General features: G+C 47.6%; 1 protein-coding gene across 1 annotated transcript in view; it reads left to right on the forward strand.

The window, feature by feature from the left end:
• Positions 1 to 24,164, forward strand: part of MAP2K1 (mitogen-activated protein kinase kinase 1) — a 48,721-nt gene extending 24,557 nt beyond the window's left edge. Inside the window, exons 4-11 of the mRNA XM_084817499.1 lie at positions 6,521 to 6,598; positions 8,827 to 8,878; positions 17,360 to 17,484; positions 18,279 to 18,486; positions 19,641 to 19,705; positions 21,262 to 21,323; positions 21,736 to 21,781; positions 22,086 to 24,164. Of these exons, the coding sequence (XP_084673625.1) occupies positions 6,521 to 6,598; positions 8,827 to 8,878; positions 17,360 to 17,484; positions 18,279 to 18,486; positions 19,641 to 19,705; positions 21,262 to 21,323; positions 21,736 to 21,781; positions 22,086 to 22,199 (750 nt within the window). The 3' untranslated portion in view covers positions 22,200 to 24,164. The remainder of the gene's footprint in view (positions 1 to 6,520; positions 6,599 to 8,826; positions 8,879 to 17,359; positions 17,485 to 18,278; positions 18,487 to 19,640; positions 19,706 to 21,261; positions 21,324 to 21,735; positions 21,782 to 22,085) is intronic.
• The last annotated feature ends 16 nt before the right edge of the window (positions 24,165 to 24,180 follow it).

The following is a 24,180-nucleotide window of genomic DNA, read 5'->3' on the forward strand; positions in this document are numbered from 1 at the left end:
GATCATGATCAGCACTGAGTTTGCTCCAATCTTCCTTTCTTTTTTTTAACCCCTCTTCCAATGTTCCATGTTTAACTTTATATTTAATCTTGTTTTCACTCTGATAGGAAAAATTACACTTTACCCTCAGCATCTGTCAGCCTTTGTGTAGCCAGATGGAGCCCCCACTTTTAGAACACTGTTTCTGTGATTAGAGGTTGGTTAAATCCCTCCCTCTCTTCATCCCCAGAAGAGATGTCGAACAATATCACATGTCTGCCCAAAATGGGGAGGGGGGGCAGCTTCGGGACTAAATGAAAAGGTGCTTACAAAAATAGCCATTTTTATGTTATTGTTTTTTCAAGCAACATTATGCACGTTTATTTCTGCCCTGCCCTAACAGAAGCTTTTCTGTTGCTAATATTTCTTGTGAAATGGGATGGAAATTAGTTTTTGATTCCTTATTAATAGAAAGCGTAAGCTCTGGGAAAAGCAACCAAGAACTCAAAATGAAGGCGGGTGAAAGAGAGGAACAACGGAAGGCATAAAGTTAAATGGGATGCAACTAGGCATGGTGGAGGCAGGATCCAAGTGGGGTGGGGGGTTTAAAGTGCAGTGGGTGGGAGAGGGAAGCACAGTCTCCCCCTGCCTGCAGTTTTTCTTCCTCAAACTGCTTTTTTAGCCATTTTTTCCTCTTGTTAGAGCTTTGAGACCAGAGTTCAGAAGAAAAATTGTTTTAAAATAACCGTTTGGGGTGGGGGACAGTTTCAAGGGGAAAAGCCTGTCAAGGGTTTCTGCTCTGCCCTCCCACCCAGTCCCCTCCTTCATAGGGGTTTGGTGGCAGGCCCAATCCTCCAGCTGGGTCCGCTGCTTTCATGTCTAGTTCGTTTGCCGTAAACAAACTCAACAAAAGTTGGGAACAGAAAAGATCTGCTCATGCAGGTTTCCAGGAAACCTTTTCTTTTAACTTCTTATGTGATTAAACCTGTACCGGCTCCAGCCTTTGGAGGGCCCTTGGGCAAGACGCCCTCGGTGGGCCCCCTCCCGCCGCGAGTCTGCCTTCTCACCACCATTGTCACCAGCTGCTACTGCTTCTCCTGGCTGCCACTGGCTCGCTTGGCAGGCAGAGAGCCAGGGAGCGCGTCGGCAGCAGCCTCTCCTGCCCCGCCTGCTCACCACCACGGTTGTCTGGGCCAGAGCAAGAGGCGGGGGAACAAGCAGGGTGCCGTGGTGAGGAGGAGGAGCACCTCCGGGGGCTCCGGTCACGGGCCCCTGCTGGGCTGTGGCATGCCTGCCCTTGGCTCCAGCCCTGGATTACACCCGTCCCTTCATGTTTTAGTCAGTAGCGCCCTGTGTGTGTGACACAATATTCAAATGGGTGCCAGTTCTGACAGTATCATCTTGTGCCCTCCTGCAATGGCAGAGCACTTCCTCAAAAGGTACTGTTGGGCTGATCAGTCTCAGCTCCTCACGATATACTGTCTGGATTTTCTTTTCACGTTCAGTAAATGTGAACGGATTTCAAAAGGAGGAAGGGGTAAGCACCTAAGAAGAGCCGAGCTGGGTCAGACCACGGTCCTTCTAGTCCAGCATTCTGTTCGCGCAGTCTCTAACAAGCCGCCTGCTGGAAAGCCACAAGGGCTTTCCCTTTGGCTTTCTAATTCTAAAAATGCCTGAGCAAAGCCATTTTAAAAGCAAAAAGGTGGATCCTAGTTTTGTTTTTCAAAAGAACCAGAAGCATTTAATAACAAGATGGGGATGTGGAGTGTTATGATTTGCACATTCCCCGTTCTCCCTTATTTCTTACAGTTGAATTCATAGCTTATTTAGTTCCACCAGGGTGAACACAACGGATACAAAGTAGGCATTTTACTTAGAGCACTATGGCACTTGGAAAATGTTTTTGGTATTTTTTACATTTTTTTTCCAACCAAGATCTCAGAGCAGATATAGCACTACAAGGGTGTTACAAATGTGTTGAGCAGTTTTAAAATAATTTAAGAATGAATTAGTAATGGGCAAAGGGTTTTGCACTCTTTGTTGCTTTTTAAAAATCTATCCTCCATCTTGCACAATGCACCTATTTTGCATTATTTATTATTATTTATTATTTTATTTATTTCTTTGCTACCCAATAGCCAAAGTTCTCTGGGTGGGTCACAAAAATTACAAACCACAAATACAAAATAATAAAAACATAATAAAAATAGTTCAAATAGCTAAAACAGTTACAGTAAGATACTGCACCCAATAAAAACAACTGACATACATCATATGCCGATAAGTGCCTGGGAGCAGAGGACAGTCATAACCTGGCGCCGAAAAGATGACAATGTTGGTGCCAGGCAGACCTCAGTAGGAAGAGTGTTCCATAATTGGAGGGCCACCACTGAGAAGGCCCTCTCCATTGTTCCCACCTTCTGAGCTTCCTTCGGAGGAGGCACTCAGAAGAAGGCCTGAGATGTTGATTGCAGTGTCTGGGTAGGTTCATGTCGGGAGTGGCTGCATGATTTGGCAGACTGCCATTTCACTGGAGTCCTTTGGCTCCTTTCTCTGGCGGAGGTAGTCCCTTGTGCAGGGCTTCTGCTGGGGCAGCCTCATTCTGCACCAGCTGAAGCTTCCAGCCCATTTTCAAAGGCAGCCCCACATGACGTGTGTTACAGTAGTCTGTCTGGATTTAACTGGATGACTGTGGCAAGGTGTGCATTCTCCGGATTGGGGCAAAATTGGTAAATCAGACGAAGCCAATCAAAGGCACTCCTGGCTCACAGTGCCAACTGTGCGTCCACTGAGAGAGCTGAGCCCAGGAGAATTCCCAAGCTTCGCACCTGGTCCTTCGGGGAGAGTACAGCCCGCTCCAGCACTGGTCACATCCCTTCATCCAGATTAGTGGTCTTCCCCGCCCACAGTACCTCCATCTTACCTGGATGACTTCAGCTTGTTCACCCTCATCCATCCCAAAACTGCCTCCAGACCCCTGTTCAAGACGTGGATGGCCCCCCTGAGAAGGGAGAGGTGGAGCTGCATGTCATCTCCATAGGAGTGACACTTTAGCCCAAACCTTTGGATGACTTCTCTCAGTGGCTTCATATAGATGTTAAAAAGCCTGAGGGACAAGATAGTCCACTGAGGCACCCCAAAGCCCATGGGGCTGAACATAAACCCACCCCTTCGGAAAGGGCTCCCCTGCCCCCATGGAGGATACTGTGGTTGATGGCATTGACAGCTGCTGAGAGGTCCAGGAGAACTAACAGGGTTGTACTCCCTGAATCTGTTCCACTCTGCAAGTCATTCAAGGCTGTTTCTGTCCCAAAACCAGGTTACAACAGGCCCAGATAAGTGATGTTATCCGTGACTACCTGGAGCTGAGAAGCCACCACCATTTCAAGTATCTTATCAGGAATGGAACACAAGATATTGGGTGATAATTATCCAACACAAATTATTTTTTTTGTTTAACAGAGGTCTTACTACTGCCTCTTCAAGGGCAGTAAACACTACATCCTCCCTCAGCAATGGATTAACTCCTCCTGAGGTGCAGATGCTAAGCTGCAACCTGGCAGATTTTAATAGCCAGGAAGGGCCAGGATCCAGAAGACAGGAGTAACTGTCAAATCTCCAAGAAGTTTGCATACCTCATCAGCTTGCACAGGCTGAATCATATCCAACACAGTGTGACTACACAGTAACAAACCTGCATTCATCTCTGTATCATGGCATCTGTATCAGAAGGAATGCAAGCAACTTTGCCAGCAAAATGTAATGCAAACTGGTAACTGAGCTTTCATGGGTTCCCCTGCCATTCTCCATGACTTCTACAACATTGTGTACACTACAAAGAACTTTACCATTCAGTTCACAATGACACAGCTTAATGAGGAGGATTAAGGTGCCCAAAACCACCTAGTTTGCGTCTTGCTAGACAGCAGTTTAAACCTGAGTCTCGCCCACACCAGTTTTTTCTTAGACATAACTGGGGTTAAATCACTACATACATACAGGGACTATTCATACCTCGTTAATCAAGATTTGGGCTTGACCCAAGGCTACAAGAAGGCTGGAACACAGCAAACCTCCCTGACTTGAAAAAGTTAGACACTCCCCTGACTCCACTCTTGCTGTGAAGAAATCAAGATTTTTACTGTTTTTATTTTCTACCAGAGGTGGGATCTGTTCAGATGCTGCTCTTGACTTAACATGGCTATATTTTACTAAAAATAAATGCAGCTCATACCGTTTTCCCTCTCCTGAAGCTCTTAGCAACAGCAGCATATATTTAACTTGGAAAGGGTGTGTTTGCATTCTGTAATACATTAAAATCAAGCCCTGATAATCCATGGGTGTGATTTACTTTAAGATTGAATTCTAAGGCCAACCAGCTTTCTGTGTTGCTTGATTGTGCCTTCTTTGCCTTTTCCCCAGCATCCATGTTTTCTTACACGGCTACTTGTGCTCATTTGTACATGGTTACTATGTAAGCATGCCGATAGCCACTGTGAGCAGCTGGTGCAGTGGGACAGGATCATGCCCCTCCCCTCCCCAACATGAATAGAAATGGAAACTCATGTCCCCCATCGACCAAACTGGACAAGACATGGGGGATCCACGATAGGGTGTCCTTTCTTTTTAAAAACAGCTGTATGTGGACTCCCCCCGCCCCCCGGTGAGGCAAATAGCAGCTTCGTAAGCTGTTTTACATCTAGAATAGGGTGCAGCAGATTTGCCATTCTGGTGCTGCAGGCCCAATCCATGTGAGGGCCCCGTGGCTGCTTTTTACAGCACTTTGAACACAGATCTCTTAACGCCTTCTTTCTCCCTTCTTGCTGCCCGAAGTGTTGGAGCAAGAGGAGGAAGAGAAACGTAGGGGCCATGCCCAAAAGAGCAGTAAGCACTGGAAAGCCAGCAGGAGAGCCGGAACAGGCAGGAATGAAGAGGGGGACGCAATTTCACCCACTATCACTTGGGATCACCCAGTGAAACAAACTGGCCTTACAGTCAGGACAGGCCAAAGGGAAATCTTCACACAGTGCATGACTGATTCGTGGAGCCCTAACAATAGCAAAGAAACTAATACTCCAGGCCTGGATGGGTGAACACCCACCGCCTATTATTCAGTGGAGTGAAGATCTTGCTGCAGTAAGCTGAAGGCATATCTTACAGTCGTCAATTTTGTCTGGGTGCTTATTTAGACATATTAATACTTGTATTTGAAACAGAAGTGTCAAAACTTTTTTTTATCAATGGTGTGAAAAGTTGTTGCAATTGTACATTCTTTTGCTGTTGCTTTTCTTATGTTCTTGCTATCATTGTTATTGTTTGCAGCCCCCCCCCCCTCCGCGTTTTGTTTTGGTAAAAGTGCAGAGTTGTGTTTTTTTCCAAAAAGATTGACTCATGGAATTGACATCTGATACAAATGTGTGTGTTTTTTTTAAAACCCCAAATAAGCACAGAATTCACTGCCATAAGAGGTGATGATGCCTTTTTTAAAAAGTGCTTGTTTTTAAGGGTTCATTAATCATTTCCTCCAAGGAACTCAAAGTGGTATACATGGTTCTCTACCCCTCCACTAGTGTTTCATCCTCACAACAACCCTGCAAGGCAGGCTAGGCTGAGAGATCACAAGTGGCTCAAGTAAGGTCACTGAGGGAGCTTCAGGGTTGAGTGGGGATTCGAACCTGGGTCCCCCCGGTCTTCTCCCAACACCCAAACCACTAAACCCCACTGCTTCTCTTTGACAAATCTAACATTCATGGAAGGTGACAATGTCTGTTGGCAGCTATTAGCTATGAGAGCAAGGTAGAATTTCTATGCTCGCAGGGAGGCCTCTGTGATACTGGGGACAAATTGGGTGTGTGTGTGGGGGGAGCTTGTTCTTGCGTCTCCAGAGACATCTGGCTGGTCGCTGTTAGAGGATGCTAGAGTCAGTGAGCCTGCATTCTGATCAAGCAGGGCTGCTCTTGTGCACCGAGCAGATGACCACTGATCAGCAATACCTCAAATAAACTTTTTTTAAAGTGGAAGGTAAGATGTGTAAGACAGGGATGGAGAATGTGTGGCCCTCCAGATGTTGGATTGCAACTCCTCACCATTGGTTATGCTGACTAGGGGTGATGGAAGTTGCAGTTGCAATCCAGCAACATCTGGAGAGCTAAACATTCCCCAACCTTGGTGTAAGGCTAAAAGCAATGGAAATGTTGGAGGGTGGGAGGGAATAAGGAGGGAAAAGGCTCTTTGCGTACTGTCACTTGTGAACCTTAAAAGTGTGGTTCAATTTGGGATTGGCTATAGGAACAAATCTCCCTTTTTCTCCCTCAGGTTGCGCGTAAGGAAATGCTCTGTACGGCATTTCCTTGCTCTGTCCTTAAATCTCCCCTATACAGATCTTTTTGCCTTAAGCTTCATGAAAAGCAAGGCCCCGCTCTTTCTTGTCTGCTATCAGATGTCCAGAAGCCTTTTGCCTATGGGCATCCCAGAGAGCCTTTGACCCTTTGAGGATAAACATAATTCATACTCTGAATGTTGAAACATTTCCTTTTCTTAGGATGGTGGCTCCTTGGATCAAGTCCTGAAAAAGGCTGGCAGAATCCCTGAACAGATTCTAGGCAAAGTTAGCATTGCTGTAAGTATGTTGTTTTGGCATTCAGAAAGTGGAATTCAAATGCAGTTGGTGAAGGCAAGGCAAGCCCAGAAGGCAGAAACAGGTGGTGGAATTTTTTCATTGAGGCACACTGAAATGGGCAAATCTGACCATGCTTCAAAATACATTGCTTTCCCCTTCTAAATAGTATGTCTTTAGTAAGATCTACTTCACACAGGAGAAACAGCCCATAAAACAGCTCGTGATGTCAGGAATGAATCTGAGCATGTGGAGATCTCTGGCAGCTCAGATTCAGAAAGGGAACAGCTGGAACGGGGGGAGGCTCCCTCCCTAGTGAGCCCAGATTCAGCGAGACTGACTTCCCAAGACCTTGGCACACCGGTGGCCCAGCCTGCATGGCTCCCCCGTTCTTCCACCATGAGGACCCAGGTTTCGGAGGAGTGTGACTTGAGGGATGCCAGGGTCCATGGCAGAGCAAAGCGGGCAAAGTTAGGGGCAGGGCTCAGATGCTCCGCCAGGTTGGCCACTCGTGGAAGCCAGCATAGGAGGGAGCCACCCTAAGGGAGCGGCATCCCTGTGAAGCAGGTCTGGCCAAGACGTTCTTGCCCAGACTGCTGGCAACTTCTCTAACTTCGTATCCTCTAGCGATATTCATAGACGTGTGGATTAGCTGGTTCTATACAGTCTGAGGGCTTCCTAGAATTTGCATTCGTAATGAAACTTGTCCTTAACCAATAAAGTCGTGTTAGCCTGGAGCTTTGTTTCCTGGAGTGTGATGATTTTGAAGGGAGAGGGCGTGACGCCCATGTGGTCAGAAACGTTATGCTGGCAGTAGCACTACAGCAGTGCTCTTCACGGCACGGGCCGAGGGCCACTCTGAATCACCTCCCGTGTGGCTTTCCGCCTCTCTCGTTCATTCGCATTCTCTCGTTCTGCAGTGGCTGCTCCTCACCGCAGGGGCGCTCTCGCGTCGCCACGCTGCTTGCTTTGGCAGTGGGCTGGCTGCTGTGATCTGGGCTCCCTGAGGAGACCTGGGGGTGGGGAGTCGGGAGACCTGCCGCTCACCAGCTGTAGGGTGGCTGGGGTGGGGGAAGAGAACGCAGGAGCTATCGGCCAATTGGCTGTGGCAGGGGAGGAGCCCAGAGGCAAAGAGCAACGTCCCAGGCTAGCTGCAGTGCCGCACTGCACAGGTCTTGAAGGTGGAGGGGAAATGAGCATGTGGGCGATTCAGAGAGAAACATGGCCCTGCGCTGGGAGACTGTGCAGCTCTGAGCAGGGCGGAGCACTCTCAGTGATGAGAGAAGGCCCATCCCAAGCCAAGCACCGAACGTGCCTGCCTGGAGGCCTGGTGGCTGACCAGTGAGGTCTTGCTTGGAGGACTTGGAGGGGGATGAGGGGAAGAGGCCCCCAGAGACCTCCAGTTGCATCTGGTGCACAGCATCACTGCTTGACCAGGAAGGGGGGGAGAGGAGAGGAGAGGAGAGGAGAGGAGGGGAGAGGCCAGCCACGGCCCAAGAAAAGCCCCAAGTGGTCCTCAGTGGTGGTGCCTGGCGCCAAAGTGTCTCCGGCCTGAGAAATAGCGGAGGCCACTGCATTACAGTCACCCACTGAGAACTTGCTTGCGGTGATCCCTCCCTCACATTCAGCCACATGTTGTACAGCTTGGAATCAGAGGGGAGGCGGGTGAGAGGGGGAGAGAGAGGAACGTGGGATGCCAGGGGCCTCCTCTTGCTCACTGCTGTCTCTGTTTAGTTGTCTCCTCCTCCTCTTCCTCTCTGATGTGGATCAGACAATAAAATAATTTCCAGAACCAGCTGAAGGTTTAGGACAAATAATAAGTTCCTTTTCGTTCTTGAACTTGATTTAGAGACAAGCAGCCATTTATATATATCTATATCTGTATGTATCTATATATATCTTGGGCTTTTAAAAAAAAATTGTGTTTTTGAGAGAGTGATCAAAAATAACCTGAGTGACTTCATTTAACCATAAGATTCCACAAGCAAGTGGGGCCACATTAGGAGGCTTGTCTTCTGACTGATTCCCACAAAGTTCACTGTGTGTCAGAATCATGCTTAGAGGTACAACAGAGCAGGACAGACTGCTCAGTGGGACAGAGTGGCTCCCTCCCTCACCCTCACTAGAGAGAAATATCGCCTCTTTCCCTTAATTACTTTTGCACGATTTATGAGTTCCCATTTCTGCTGATAGTTTTTTTTTTTAATTAAAGCTTTGTTTTTGGGCTGCAGGTCATAAAAGGTCTAACGTATTTGAGAGAGAAACATAAGATAATGCACAGAGGTAAGAATGCATTCTTCCTATCTGAGTGTATTCTGAATGTTCACAATTGCTTTTGCAGTCCTTTGTCTGTACCAGGGGTGGGGAACCTCTGGCCCACAGGCCAAATCTGCAGGTTCCCCCGATGACCATGCCCCCTTCCCTTGGCTGTCACCCCCTTTCCCGGACTGCCAGTTTTTGTGTTTTCCTGGTTTTTGCACGTTGCTGGTTTTGGCCCCTTTTGCCTCTGGCCCCGTAAAGCACTGGAATGGCTTCTCCAAAACAGAATTCAGCTTTTGGGCTAAAAGAGGTTTGACACCCCTGGTTTGTACAATTTAGCTATATAACTCAGTTAGTTGACCTTTCTCACACACACACACACACACACACACACACCATGTATATAGTGTGTATGTTGAAAGTCAATTAATATTTATTTTCAGGGCATTTAAATTTGTTGAAAGTCTGGTCACCACACCTAAAAAAAAAAAAAGATATTGTAGAGCTGGAAAAGGTGCAGAAAAGGGCAACTAAAATGATCGAGGGGCTGGAGCATCTCCCCTATGAGGGAAGGTTACAACAGCTGGGATTGTTTATCTTGGAAAAAAGGAGGGGAAGGGGAGACATGAACTCATGCATGGTGTGGAGAATGTGGATAGAGGGACATTTTTCTCCCTTTCATGATACTAGAACCCAAAGGGGTCATCCCATGAAGCTGATTGGTGGGAGGTTCAGGACAGATAAAAGGGAGGACTTCTTCACACAGCACATAATTAAACTATGGAACTCTGTATCACAGGATCTGGTGATGACCACCCATTTGGATGGCTTTAAAAGGGGGTTGGACAAATTCCTGGAGGAAAAGGCTATCAGTGGCTACTAGTCCCGATGGCTATGTGCCACCTCCAGTACACCAGTTGCTGGGGAACATAGGAGGGAGGGTGCTGTTGCGTTCATGCCCTGCTTGTGAGCTCCTGGTTGACAGCTGCTTGGCCACTGTGTGAACAGAATGCTGGACTAGATGGACCTTTGGCCTGATCCAGCAGGGCTCTTCTGATGTTCTTAAGTCTCTGTTGAGCTGTTTGACTCATCTCCATATTGGGACTTAGGGTCCTATAAGATATTTTAAAAAGTGATTTTAAAGCCAGTGTGGCATAGTGGGTAAAGTTTTGGACTTAGACCAGGGGAACCTGGGTTCAGTTCCTCACTCTGTCGAGAAGTTCACTGGATGATCTTGGGCCTGTTACTGTATCTCAGGCTTCCCTACCTTACAGAGTCATTGTGGGGGTAACATGTGAGGGGGGAGAGGGCCTGGATATACTGCCTTGGAGGAAATCCAGGATAAAAATGTAATACATAAATGAACCTTAAGTTTGCTTCTGCGGTTTCTGGATGCAGCTGGCTGGCCATTGTTGAAAGCAGGGTGCTGGGGTTGATAGCCCCTTCTGATCTCCCCCAGAACAGCTGTGTTTATATCCTGGTTAAGAACTACAAGCAGATGTTGGGACATGTTTGAACTGTTCACAAGGTCAGTGGAGATGGGGGATTAGATGGTGACACCTGCTTCACTTCCATTGGTCTTCCCCAACCTGGTTCTGCCAGGTGTGTTGGACTAACACTGATGAGATGCTGCACCTGGCTCTTCATGGGGCTGCATCTGAAAAGCGTTTGGGATTTTCAGCTGGCCCAGAATGCTGTGGCCAGACTATTGCCGGAGCTGGTTACAGGGAGCACGTGACCCCCTTGTTACAACAGCTCAGCTTCCCTGGCTATGGGTCTGTTTCTGGGCACAACTCAAAGGGCTGGTTGTGACCTATAAAGCCCTATGCAACTTGGGACCAGGCTACTGGAACACGGCCTTCTCCCCTATGAGCCTGTTTTATGTTCTTATGGAGAGGTCCTTCCTTTGGTCCCGCCACCATCAGGGGTATGTTTGTGGGGAAGCGGGAGAGGGCTTTCTCATGCCGGCTCCCAGGCTCCGGAATTCCCTGCTGAGGGAGGCTCAGCTGCCCCTCTCTGTTGTCCTTCCACCAGCAGCCAAAGATGTTTTTATTCTATCAGGTCTTTGGCATATCAGCTGGTCTGTTGCCAAAGGTTTTTTTTAATTGGTTGGGTGCAGTTTGTTTAATTTATTTTTCTGTTGTTTTATTATGTTTTTAGTTTATTTGGTTTATGTTTAATTAAGTTTTGTTTTAATCTCAGTTTTATTATTGTTGGTGCCTTGAGTGCCATTTTTGTTGGAAAGGTGGGATATAAATTTAATACATCATCGTCATCATTATTATTTACATTTCTATACCACCCCATAGCCGAAGCTCTCTGGGCGGTTTACAGGTTTAAATAAATAAATGTAATAAATAAATAAATTGGACTTCATTGTTTATTGCTACAAGCAGCCCTGTTCGTGTCTAGCTGCTTCTGTCTTTTTAAGTTTGAAGGTACTTTCAGCTTCATGGAGTGCATGTATTTTTAAACCAATTCCCACCTCCAAGTGCAGCGTGAAGTTGGCCTCCTGTGTCAGCTCACCAGGGTGGGCAGCTGCTCAGCAGGCATGCAGTAGCAGTGTGGATCTGTATCCCAACACGGCTCCTTCGCAGTGCCGCAGGAGCTGAGTGCGACTTGGTGTTTACAAACCCAGAGATGCTGTTTTGAAAAGTCAATATCTAAAAGTGTGTTCGCATCAGCTGTCTCTTCCTGACACCCATTATCGGATACTTGGGCAGTGGAAATCAATAAAGCCAGAGAATGCAAATGAATAAGAGATTAAAGGGCTCAGAAAAATCATATAGATAGATATAGATATGAGAGAAACAGCTAGAACAGTCAGTTGTGTTACTTCAACTGGTTTATTGATTAAGATTGCAAGCATCAAGTACACCAAAACTTTTAAACTCCCCCTCCCTCCCACGAAGAATATCTCATCTGATTCTAATCCTGGGGTATCTGCTTTGCTTCCATTTCATCCACGTTCTTCTGACCACTGCAGTGCAATTGTTCCCCAGTTGCCGCTGTGTTTCTCCCTTCTCTCAGGTTGGGGTGCCCTGGTGGGATACAAGAGGGGGCTCCAAAAAGAAACTTGGAATCTGCAGTTGGGCTACATGGTTTCATTTTGGTTTCTAATCACTGTCTTGTGAGGGTAGTGGCACAAAAAACTACAATCCAACGAACCTCACAGGGAAGAAAATCCCTATTGAAATGTAAAACGTTCTATGCTAGAACAGATTAAAATGTGCCTATGCCTCCTTTAACCCCAACCAAGAATGTCTTCTGGAAAATGCTCAGATGTCTGTGATGTTTAAAATGAAGTAGATGTGGTTAGGTTTTGTGACTGCTGTTTTCCAAGGCGATTGTGGAAGTGTTCAGTAAAGACGGGGAGAAGGCTGGGCAGACACCCTTCAGCTTCCTAGGACTGCCCAGGGCCAGCTGAGGGAATCAAATGCAGAGCCTGAAGAAGGCACATAAGAACGTCCCCACATCCTGAATGCTCCAGGCGTTGGCGCAGCAGCGGATGTGTAGGTCACCTTGCCCAGATGGGGAGCATTTCACACCGATGCCTGCCAGCATGGAGACAAGGCAGTGAAGACGCTGCGTGGAACACCTTGGTACCTCCACGAGAGGCATGACAGAGGAGTGGGGGTGGGAATCCTGCTTCTCTGAGGGCCATCAATCTGCTGGAGAACGCTTGGGCTCACACGCTAGCCAGGGAGCAACAAAGAACTAGCCCTGTACTCGTGCATCAGTCTCATTGGCCGCTTTTACGTAGGCTCTCCGCCAGCTCCTTCTGCAGCCATAAAACACTGGGATGTTATGAGAGCGGGGGCGGGGGAAGGTCAACGGAAGCCGTTGCTGCGTGTTTCATCCAGGAAGACATGAATGGGAACCGCACAGATGGGCTCATGCCAAACCCACGGTGGCCCGGAAGGCTGCTGCTTTTCCTCTCGCTGACCATTCCTGTGAATGCTTCAACGTGGCACGGACCACAGGAGGGCCTGCAGCAAGCTCGGTGCCTCCTGGGATCCCTTTCCAATGTCCGGGCGAGAGCTGGTCCGCCCTGGGGTGGGGGATGTAGCCTCTGGGGCTTCCCAGATGGCCACGTCCCTTTCCCCGAGCACCGATTATTTGGTGGCTTCCCAGGGGTTGCACGTTTGAAATGCCACTCCTAATTCTTGGGTCCTGGCAATGAGAACTTGAAGCTAGACAGTGCTGGTCGTTTTGGTATGCTGACCCTGCCTCTTTTGCCTTTGGCCTCGTCCGCCATGGAAATGTGACTCCTGAGAGCTTCTCTGAAATGGAATTGGGTCCTTGGCTGGAAGAGGTCCCCCAGGTCTATACACGACTTGTGTTGACTCCTGCAGTGGGGAGCCTCCATTCTGGTGCTGGTGCGTGCTGCTGACATGGAGAATCCTGATGTCATCACGATCTTGCTGTGTTTGCTGTGTTTGTTGGCTATGCGTGGGTCTTGCCAGTGATGGCCCCAGCAACTGACCGTCCTGTGGGGCATTAGGGCCCAGCCCACCCAGCCTCCCTGGGGCGCTAGCCCAGCACTGCTGTGGGCTGGGCTCCGTGCACTCAAGTGAACATTTGTGCCCAAGAGCCCAGGGAACGAGTGGCTGGTTTGCACCATCAGGACTCTGCAAATGCAAGGTGTGCGGATCACACAAACTGGTTGTAAAAATGTTGGGCACTCTCTCTCTGTGGATTTATTTTTTTAAATTTTGAATATTTTAGTTAGTTACAAGATTTCTACACTGACTAATTGACAAGTGCTGTCAAAGTGGTTTACAGTCACAAAAACCCAACACAGCGGTAAAATAACAAAGCAGCACAATAATCCAGCCGGCGAAAATCTCAAAAAATGAAGATATTAAAACCATGAAAACTATTGAAGAGCCCGCAGTAGAACTGATAATAGACTAAAATTAAATGCTGTTTTTCCTCAAGAAGTAGTAAAGTAGGGCAAGAATTGACACATTCTAAAACCTAAAGTTTCCACAGCCGTCTCGCTTGTGCTCTCTCCTGAGTCTTGTAGGGCCGCATCAGGCAGGGGGCATCAGCCGCTCTTGGGCCTGAGAAATCTCAGTGGAGGAGGCTGTTGGAGGGGCTGTGGGGCAACAGTGCTGCCCTATTGCTGCCCCTCCCGTTGCACAGTGGCCACAGGGAGCCCCCTCCTGCCCTGGAAGTGTGCTACTGAGCACTAGCCATGGGTGACCCGAGGCGTTAGTGTCCAAAGGGGGCCGTTGCATGCGCTCATGGGCACACAGTCGGGTGAGGACCAGAGGCCAGCGGGTGCCCCAGGGGGAGCCGCTGGCCTGTTCCCAGCCCCCTACCCCTCAAAGAGGTTGAATGCCTGCGGGGGGCGAGGGGCACAGAGTTAATGCACGGTGGTGTGTTTGTGCAAGAAGTCAAGAGATGGGGAGCTGTAATCTCGCTGCTTTGCTTTGTGTAGCCTTCTTAGGGGCAGAAGGACAAACGGTGTGTGGGGGGGAGTGGATGGAAAGCCCCTGGCTCCGTGGCACAGCCCCTGCTTGGCAGGCAGAAGGTCCCAGGTTCGATCCCCAGCCTCTGCAGGTAGGACTGGGAAAGACTCCCGCCTGAAGCTCTGGAGAGCTGCTGCTGCCAGTCGGTGTCGACAACACTGGGCCAGTGATGGACCAAGGGTCTGGCTCAGGATCAGGCAGCTTCCTAGGATCCTGTGCGGAAGGTGACATCCATGGGAAAACAACAAAGCCTCTTGTGGCAGCTTAAAGACTGACAAAATTATGATGGCATCAGCCCACTTCATCAGATGCAACAGATGAACATGGCGACCCTTCTGGAAACCTCTATGGACCCTCCTTTTTATATAGCGTCCACAGAGGGGTTCCTAGTGTAGCAGCGGGGGAAGGAACCCTGGTCCCTTGACACCCGCCTCCCCCACTTCTGAATCCACAAGTAGAAGTGGTGGGAGGCTGCGTCTTCTCTTTCCTTGAACTCCCCGCCACTTTCTGTGGCTCTTTCCCAACCCCGCACCCCACCCTCTTTACTGGTAGAATTGATTGCCGGTATGTCTGCCTGCTTCATCAGGCTTAATGCATTGCTAATGACTGGATAAGTGCTCTCTTCAACAGAGTGGTGTCCTACGCCTACAGCAGAGAAGATGAAAAGAATTGCTTCCAGTGCTTGAGCAGTCATAAATAGTCAGTGTTCAGTTGCCTAGTTACCTGCAGCCTTCATCTAAGGAAGCAAGGCTGCCTGTGTGTGTGTGTGCGTGTGTGTGTGATTTTCCTCATATCAGATAGATAGATAGATAGATAGATAGATAGGGTTTGATTCAGGCAACCACATTTTTCTCCAGTGAGCCTTCACTTCTGCAAAAACAAAACACTCACTCGACCCCTTCCGTTGGATCTAGTTCTGTTGGAAGAATCCAGTGGATCTAAGTTGACCAAGAAGGTCCAGTGAATGATGGACTCCAGCAGGAAAAAATGTTTTTTGCAAGCTTGTCCAAAGATGAGGACTTGAAGAGTCTATTGCCTGTTGTATCCCTTCAGACAAACTTGTTTTGGTTTATTGTTCCATGACATGCAGAGATTATAACTTGTTTGGGGAAATCCCAGGATATTTGGTACACAACACCTGTGCTCTCCCTTTGAGCCTCATCCCCTCCCCGGCGTGGCTTTCCATCAAGTCCATCCCACACAGTTTGCCCTTCTGGCTGTGAGCGCAGGTGTTTACTTGCCTATCTCTGTTGACTCAGCCCGCCATGTGCAAGACACTGGGGTCTACTTGCCCCTCCTGTTGATGCCCCTTCTGGGAGGCATGTGTGATTCAGAGTGAATGTAGATGAATGGAGAGTTGGTGAACTGCAGCCTCCCTGTTGGCAGAGAGATGTTGGCAGCTACTCACAAATAGGCACAACTTCATTGATTATTCTTTATTTTGCTTTTAAATTTTAATCCCAAGCTTCCCCACAGGAGCTCAGGCGTACATAATTTCTCCCCCATTATACATTAGGCTAGGCTGAGAGATTGAGAGAGAGAGAGAGAGAGAGAGAGAGAGAAGAGTGTGTGAGTGTAACGGGCACAAGGGCACCCCGTGTGCTTTGTGGCTGAGCAGGGACTTGAACTCTGGTCTCCCCCAACTGAAAAGCGTCCAAGCAAGTGATCTTGTGGAGTTGTCGCTTTTGCCCTGTGCCACTCTGATCTTGTGAACATGAACGCATGGACCCTTTCAGTGAAGGGACAAAGGTAGCAAGTCACATGTGGAGGTCTGTGTGGTGAAAGAACTTAGAAATTCAGCTGGAAATTCTTGCATCGCCCCTGGTGGGGAAACTTTTCTGGGTAAACGGAAATACAGATTGGTTTTTTTTTAAAAGAACAAAATCCCATCTGTAACCTGCTGAGGATAGGTTCTCGTAACCTTGCATCTATCCAACCCAACAGTAAATAGCTGGCATTTATGCCAGCAGTGTGCTATATTGAAGGGCTCCTGGCCTTTGTACTCAGGAAGCTGCCATATACTGAGGCCCTTGGTCCATCTAGCCCAGTATTGTCAGCAGTGACTGGCAGCGGTAGTTTTGGGCAGGGTTCCTTCCTGGCCCTGCCTGAAGATGGCGGGAAATGAACCCAGGACCTACCACATGCAAAGCATGTGCTCCACCACTGAGCTACAGTGCCAGCATCTGGGAGGGGCCAGACCTGAGTGGAAGGGTGCATGTTTCGGATGCAGACGGCCCCAGATTCCATCCCAGATGGCCTCTCCAGTCAAAATGACGGCCTCTCCCTGCCTGAAACCTCCAATCTGAATAGACCAGTCCTCCTGCTGGCTGGCAATGATGGGAGTTGTAGTCCAACACATCTGGAGGACACCTGGTGTGGGAGGGCTGGAATCAACACAACTTGTTTAGATGAATCCGTGGGACTGGATTTTGTATAAGGTAGGTCCATGGGACCAAAAAGTGAGGGTCTTCAAGGTGCTTCAGCATTCTCATCCGTTTCCACAACTGTTTTTCTTTGTGATTTGAGGAGCTGCAGCTGTCTTTTTTGGCCCAGTCACCCTTTGGAGCAACCCACAAGGAACCATGTGGTCCATTTTGTGTTTTGGACGGAGTTTGAAATGGAATATGTTTGGATCATATATGGACCCGATCAGGGTGGCTTACCCAATTACACTACCTCTGAGAATGCTTTTGGTTTGTAGTAAAAATCAGAGCACATAAAGCCAGTGACTTCTGTGGATGGGGGAGGTGGGAACCCCTTGGCACCTTCTGTATGTGGTGAATGGAATCCTCGCTGGAGGAAACCTGCAGTACTATGAAAAGGCAATGGGTGCATTTCGAAGGGAAACAGTAATGGAAAAGGAAAGATTTCCACCCTCACTTTTTTGTTGTAGCTATTATGGTTTGATGCCCCCTCCCACCCTCCCATTTCATTTTAATATATAATGAGCATCAAAGATAGAAAGGCAGGGCAGAAATGCTTGGAATAAATAATGACAATATTGTCCATTAACCCTTTTTCCCCCCAGATGTTAAGCCATCCAACATTTTGGTTAACTCTAGAGGGGAGATCAAGCTTTGTGATTTTGGTGTCAGCGGACAACTGATAGATTCAATGGCAAACTCCTTTGTGGGCACAAGGTCCTACATGTCCGTAAGTACAGATGATAAAACTGTTATATGACAGTTTCCCATATGACAAAATGGCTACACACAGCATGCTTCAGTGTAGGAATTCGTGTGAGTACAATCCTCATGTAGATGTTTCATGTGTTACAAGTTTATGTGCTTTGCAGTTGTGTATATGCAACAGAATGACATGTGTGCAATTGTATACATGCTCATCTCCATCTAGAAGACTTGCAGTTTGATGCAGTTATGACAGATGTTGCTAGGATCAAACCTTGCCAGGAATCTATGCTCTCTGAACTTCAGTTGTGGTCAGGGATGGGAGAGTGAAAGACAGGTCAAATGGAATGGTACTCTAGATCCCTGTGTCTGGCCAGTCTATTCTACTTCCCTTGGGGGAAGTGGTTACGTTTATTTCTAGGAACAGTTTCAGTGGGAGCTTGTAGAGACAACACTTGTCCCAGCTAGAGCATGATAGGGTTTTCTGTGGCATGGATATAATAGATAGCATGTCAGCGGCAGAAATTAAAACAGAAAGTTAGCAATTCTCTTTGGTGTTTATGGAGTCCTCAAGAGCGCGACATTCCTGAAGGTTTCCTGGTTGGAGAGGCTTCCAAGTCATCAGGCAAGACAAAAAATAAAAATAAAAATGAGTACCCGACTGAAAGAATGGAATCACATTTCTCCATCAGCTTTGCTGTCTTTGTCACACTCCCCAGGTTATGCCTGAATGGGGTTTTCCCTCATTCATGTTGCAAATTTCAGTTGCTTCAGTTTTTAAAGATTTATTTTACTTTTTTTGTCACTTTGTGCATGTAGCCAGAAAGACTCCAAGGGACGCACTATTCGGTGCAGTCAGACATCTGGAGCATGGGTCTCTCTCTGGTAGAAATGGCCATCGGCAGGTACCCAATTCCTCCACCAGATTCGAAGGAGCTGGAGCTCATGTTTGGCTGCTCCATCGGGGGTGACTCTCCCATCTCCGAGACATCACCGAGGCAAAGAACACCAAGTCGGCCAATGAGTGGTGAGACAGCATTGTGCGACGCAATCTGTGTGCAAGGGCTGGAGGTGTCAGGGAGAATACATGTTCTTGGGCTAAATTGGGCTTGGTGTAGGGGTTTTCGGCTTTCACAGATCCCTTCATCAGACGGTACAGAAATATTCCAGAGATTATGCTAACTATATAGAGAAAACTCCAGGTTTCAAGCAACAGGAGAGTTCTTGATGATAATAGTCTGGAACTGGCAATGAAGAACTTTGGTGTATTTTATACTTGCAGACATTCTTTCTTTCTCCCCCCACCCATGTTTTTATATGAAATCTCCTGTATTTTGTAGCAGCCATGCACTCTTCACTCCCAGGGAGCATGTTGTCCAGTCCCAACCACACATAAAGGGAGGACCATGTTCAGCAAAGACATATGATGCCACCCAGAGACGTTCTCTATTCTGCCTTCTATACAGGAAATAGTCCTCCTCTGAATGGTGGCTCTTTTGGGTAGGGCTTCAAAGAACCCTCCTTTGGCCATGCGCCTATGAAGAAGGATGCTCGGGAGGTGGGGTATATGCAGCACCTCTTTAAAGAGGAGTCTGCACACACACACACACACACACACACACAGACCAGGAATGAAGAGTCATTTTAAAAATATCCCATTTGTGTAAACAGGAGCTGAGCACACCTTTGGGAAGATGTCTGTTCTGCTGGATTGTTCAGCATCAGTCCTATCATTATGCGACTTCCTAAGCTAAGGTAGCAAAAACCGCACAAGCTTCCCCTCGGGAGTAGTGAAAAGGAGTTGACTGAAAGGCATGCTCTTGCATTCATTGCTTCTTCTGCAGAAGTGGCTCTGCTCAGACAGTCCTGACCGCTTCCTGTTTCACAAGTGCCTCATTCTGACTAGGCCAACAGCATAACTGCCTGTTGCCAAATGTTTTTGGCAGACATTTCACACTGAAATTTTTTAAAGAGGTAATTAATCGCAGAAATTCAGTGTTCATTTCATAAGCATTTCTTAAGCAATTAATATCTGGACTTTAATACGAGTATTTAAAAGCCACCATTATGAGGCAGTTTTAGAGGTGATAAAACTTACCGGAAAAGTTAGAAGTAAATGCAAAAGGCACAAACCAAAGCGAGGCATCTCATTAACATCCAGCCTCTGCGGTGTCTTTTCAGCCTACGGCTCGGACAGCAGACCCCCAATGGCCATTTTTGAACTCCTAGACTATATCGTCAACGAGGTAAGCCAGCTGCTGCTGCTCTGTATCCTGCATGTTGGCTTTTCTGGGTTTTGCAATGTACAAGTGCTTAGGAGACAGATGAGGACCATGAACAGGGTTCAGGCTTCACCTGGTCCCAGGCACTGTTCCTGCGGCAGGATCCTTCATGAATTCAACATGCAAAGTTAGCTTGCCTTACCCTGGTTACAGCCACGAGCAGGGGCGAAGAAGCCGTGCTACACTGGAGGTCAAGCAGTGCTTTCGAATCCAGAGGACTCAAGCAAGTGGGACAAGCCGGATGGGAGAAATTCTTCCCCATAAACTCTGGCCTGTTGCCATATTTGGGCCTGGAAGGACCCCTAGCAGAAACTCTCCCGCCTGAAGTCTCCTCCAGTTGTGGTGATCTTGCACTTCCCTGTGTCTCAGAGCAGCATTAGGGAGCCATTTTCACCTGAGGGCCACATTCCCTTCAAGGAACCCTGTAGGGCCTGCATGCCAGTGGGTGATGGGACCAAAGTAAAAAAAAAAAGGGGGGGGGGGAGCCAAAAAGTTGGCGGCAGCGGACTACTCTGTCCCTCCATATCTCGCTCTCTTGCTTGGACACACGCACGTGCACACGCCACTCTCTCTCTTTGCCTTCCTCTTCTTCCCTCCCCAGCTACAACCTCCTCCCCACAAATCCCCCTGCCAAATTGCTGTGCATGGAGTTGGGCCAAGGAGGGGATGCTGCAGGCCGGATGTGGAGACCCCCTGGGCCTCAGCCAGCCCACAGACTAAAGTTTCCCCAACTCTGTCTCAGAGGGAAAGGACCCCTCCAGCTCTGGTCAAGCCACACCTACAATATTGTTCTCCGGGAAACATTACTGAGGCAGAAACTCCAAGCTACTTAAAACTCTGCCTTTCCAGTACATGGTGGCTCACAGGGGCCACCCTATCGACTGCACACAAGTAGCAGACTGGAAACTACTCCCCTGGTGAAATACCTTCTTATACATTGGGGAAAGCACCACTATAGTGTGATCAGTGTGGTGTTCCCCTTCTGGAGCTCCGATTCCCAGTTTGGCACTTAGAGTCGCTGTTGTGTACATGTCCAAAGTACAAAAGTGCACTTTTATGCACTTCAACTGATGATTCACAAATCTGTTACTGTGTGTGTGATTTAAAAGTAGAACCATTTTTTGAAATCTTGCCGGAAGACCATGACCTTTGGCAACAGCAACATATATGCAAAAGCAGTTACTATAGCAACATTAAATCTGTGCTTCCGGTCTCAAAAGGCATCTCATGTTGGTATGTAAAGGGGTTTGGGGAATAAAATGGTTTGGCAGCCGCTCTGTGCCTTGCAATACGCAGCTGTCCCTCCTGAAGTTGCATTTGTGGATGCACCCAGTCCTTCTCTACCGTAAAGAGTCCCGCGTGTGTTGACAACCGCATCACACTTGCATCGTCTATCACGCCTTTTGTGTTGTCAACCTGAAGGTCTTGTGTAACAATGAACACTACTGCAAGTCTTGGGGATTACGTAGGTTGCAACATTTATTCCACTTGCTTTCATATTTTTGCGATGTTGTTTTCAGCCTCCTCCAAAGCTTCCCGGCGGAGTCTTCAGCCCAGAATTCCAAGACTTTGTGAACAAATGGTGAGTTGAGTTGTTGAGCAGTTTGTTTTCAGAGGAACCTTTTTTCTTCTTAAAAAGGAATTTTGGGTGCACTAATACCAAAAAAAAGGGTGTTTGGGTTTCATTTTTGCAAAGGGCTTCTCAGCAGGCTGGCCCAAGGTGCTTGGATCATTCATTTCCCATTCATTTAACATGTAGCACAAGCCAGGCTGGGCGGGTGTGGAGAGTTCTTCTGCACAAACCCAAATGAACAGGAACCATGCAAGAATTACCAATCGGAGCCACACCATCTGGGGGAAGTCAGGTCTTGGGGAGATGGAATGGGCCAGGGGCATCTCTTACCTTTGCCCCTGTTCTACTGTACCTTCTATCAGATTTTGAGGGGAGAACCAAAATAGCAACAGGAATATGATAAGTTTTCCTTTTTAAACAGCCTGATCAAGAATCCAGCAGAGAGGGCAGATCTAAAGCAGCTTATGGTGAGTGGAAAGTTAATTTCTCTGTTAAAATGTTCAGAGGAGTTCCAGGAGTTTCTCCTACCAGTTTCTGCTCTCTAGCTGCTCAGCAGAGATCATGGTGTGAAGTTCAACATTGTCCCTAGGGGCGCTGGACTAAAAAGAACTCCTCTGGCCACCTCCACTTGTGCAGGGAAACTGTATTTTGCTCCCCTAGTACTGTCCCTGCTGAGGACAAATCCCTAGGCCTTTGCTTGCCTCAGAAACTGGGCCAAGGTTAGGAACGGTATCCTTTTAGAATAACTTTTTATTTTTTTGCTTCCTCCAGGTCCACGTGTTCATTAAGAGATCAGAGGCTGAAGAAGTGGATTTTGCAGGCTGGCTGTGTTCCACCATCGGCCTAAACCAGCCTAGTACCCCAACCCATGCTGGAGGAGTCTGAATATCAAACAGTGATGCAAAGAATTCACCAAGTGTTATGCAATCTTCATTCCAAGTGGGGCTTGAATAGGAGCCCCACACAAGACCCACTGAAATGAGCTGGGGCGGCGCTTGGTGGATTTACGTTCCAACCCACCTCCTATCCAACTGTCTAAAGCAATGCTGTTTTGGTCCTGTTTTTCAAAGCTTCTGTCTACTAGGAAGTGTATTCCCCCCCGCCCCCACCGCCCTATTCCCTTTAAAGAAAAATGTGTCTCTACTTAGCATGTGCCAAATTATTTTCCATGTCAATTTCCATTTCTCTTTGGGGTTCTAAATTAACAGCTGTTGTGTTTGATTACTTATTTGTTAACTGACCAAATATGTAATGCTTTAAGTTAGCGATATGCACATTTGGAGTGAACGTTGGATATCCTTTCGCAATGGGAAATCCTGCCGGTGCTGCTTCTCCCCCCCCCCCCCCCCCCCAGCTAGGTTGGTTTGACCTCGAGCCTTTTGTGACTTGGTGGTACATTAAGTCTTGCTTAGCCAGTCTTGGGCAAAACAGTGAGGGATGCCTTGAACAAGCCTCTCCCAAGCATGTACTTGCTGCTACTAAGCTGAGATTGAAGTTATGAGCTGATCTTTGTGTAACAAACTCTTGGTAGATGTGAGCAGGGCCTGAGCCCTATACTGCCACCCTCTCTTTTCCTCACCCTGTCAACATAAGGAAATTTGTTGACACTTCTATTTATTTGTAAGTGTCTTGTTGAATATCTGGGGATTGCTTAGTGGTGTACATCTCCCTCCCAGTTAATCTGGTATTTGTATTTTGAGAACAGGTGATAGGAAAACAATCCTTCAGACAGAATCAAAGGTGTCTTGTTTAAAAAAAGGAGAAATGCATCAGAGTTGCTTCTCTTCTAGGTCCGCTGAAGTTTGATATGACAAACTGTGCATACTTCGTGTTTGAAAATTCTTTTAATCGTTTTATTCTTTCAGATGTTGAGCAATTTCATCTTACACTAATAAATATATCATGAAGGTACTTCGGGGAACTATTTTTTAAAAATATTAATTGCTGTGAACTGGCTGGCGTCAAGACAGATCTCAAGGCAAATTTGCATCTCTGGCCCTAACCTTCAGATCTGTGCCTCCTCTTCTACATGTGCTCCCCCTCAACTTATGGCTGGAGCACAGGTGCTGCAGTTGTCCCCTGCACCTCCAGGCCAGTGACAGAAAAAGGGGCACCTGTTCAAGCACCTTTATATAGCCATACACCTGGGCCGAGTCCCACCCTTTCATCTTGGCCGACATTCCTCTAAGCTTGGGGATTTTATTATACTGTAAACTCAGGTGTGCAATCCTCAGCACAACACCATCACATGAAACAGTACCACAAAATTGCTGAGCAGAAATTCCCCAGCAAATTCCCGGTGTTGACAAGCTCATTTCTCTCTGGTCTGCAGTTGAGAAGAACAAGAGTAGGGAAAAGCAGCTGAGGTCAAGGACAGCATGGAAGGAAAACAGCCAGGACTGTGACCAGCTGCACTCCCCGCATCAACAAAGAGCAAGGCTGCTGCAATGGCGAAAAGGAAGCAGCAACAGGTTCTTCCATGGCAACATCACTGAGCAAAGGAACCTAGGAGCAGCAGCTCTCCAACTATGCTAAAGGAAACCATAGGAACTGCCATGGCAGCAACCATAGATCGAGACCACACGACTTGTTTGCAGCAGGACTTATCTTAGAATTCCTTAGCTGGAACCAGATTGGTCCCAAAAGATAGATTCATTCTAGCAGAGCTTGTGCTGGCCAAACAAGTTGGGAAAAAAAATACTTGGGCACTCCCATTCATGACCAGAACTTTCCTATCTAATTTGTATTTGTGTCTCTTCCATCTTCGCTAAATGCAGTCATCTGACACTTGTTGGAAGGACCACAGTTCCATAATGACCACTTCAGAAGTAAAAACAAAAAGTTGGAGTTGAAGACATTTCCTATT

The sequence above is a fragment of the Heloderma suspectum genome, chromosome 11, assembly GCF_057233095.1.
Source record: "Heloderma suspectum isolate Gila_16-S chromosome 11, 16-S_ref, whole genome shotgun sequence".
Taxonomy (NCBI): domain Eukaryota; kingdom Metazoa; phylum Chordata; class Lepidosauria; order Squamata; family Helodermatidae; genus Heloderma; species Heloderma suspectum.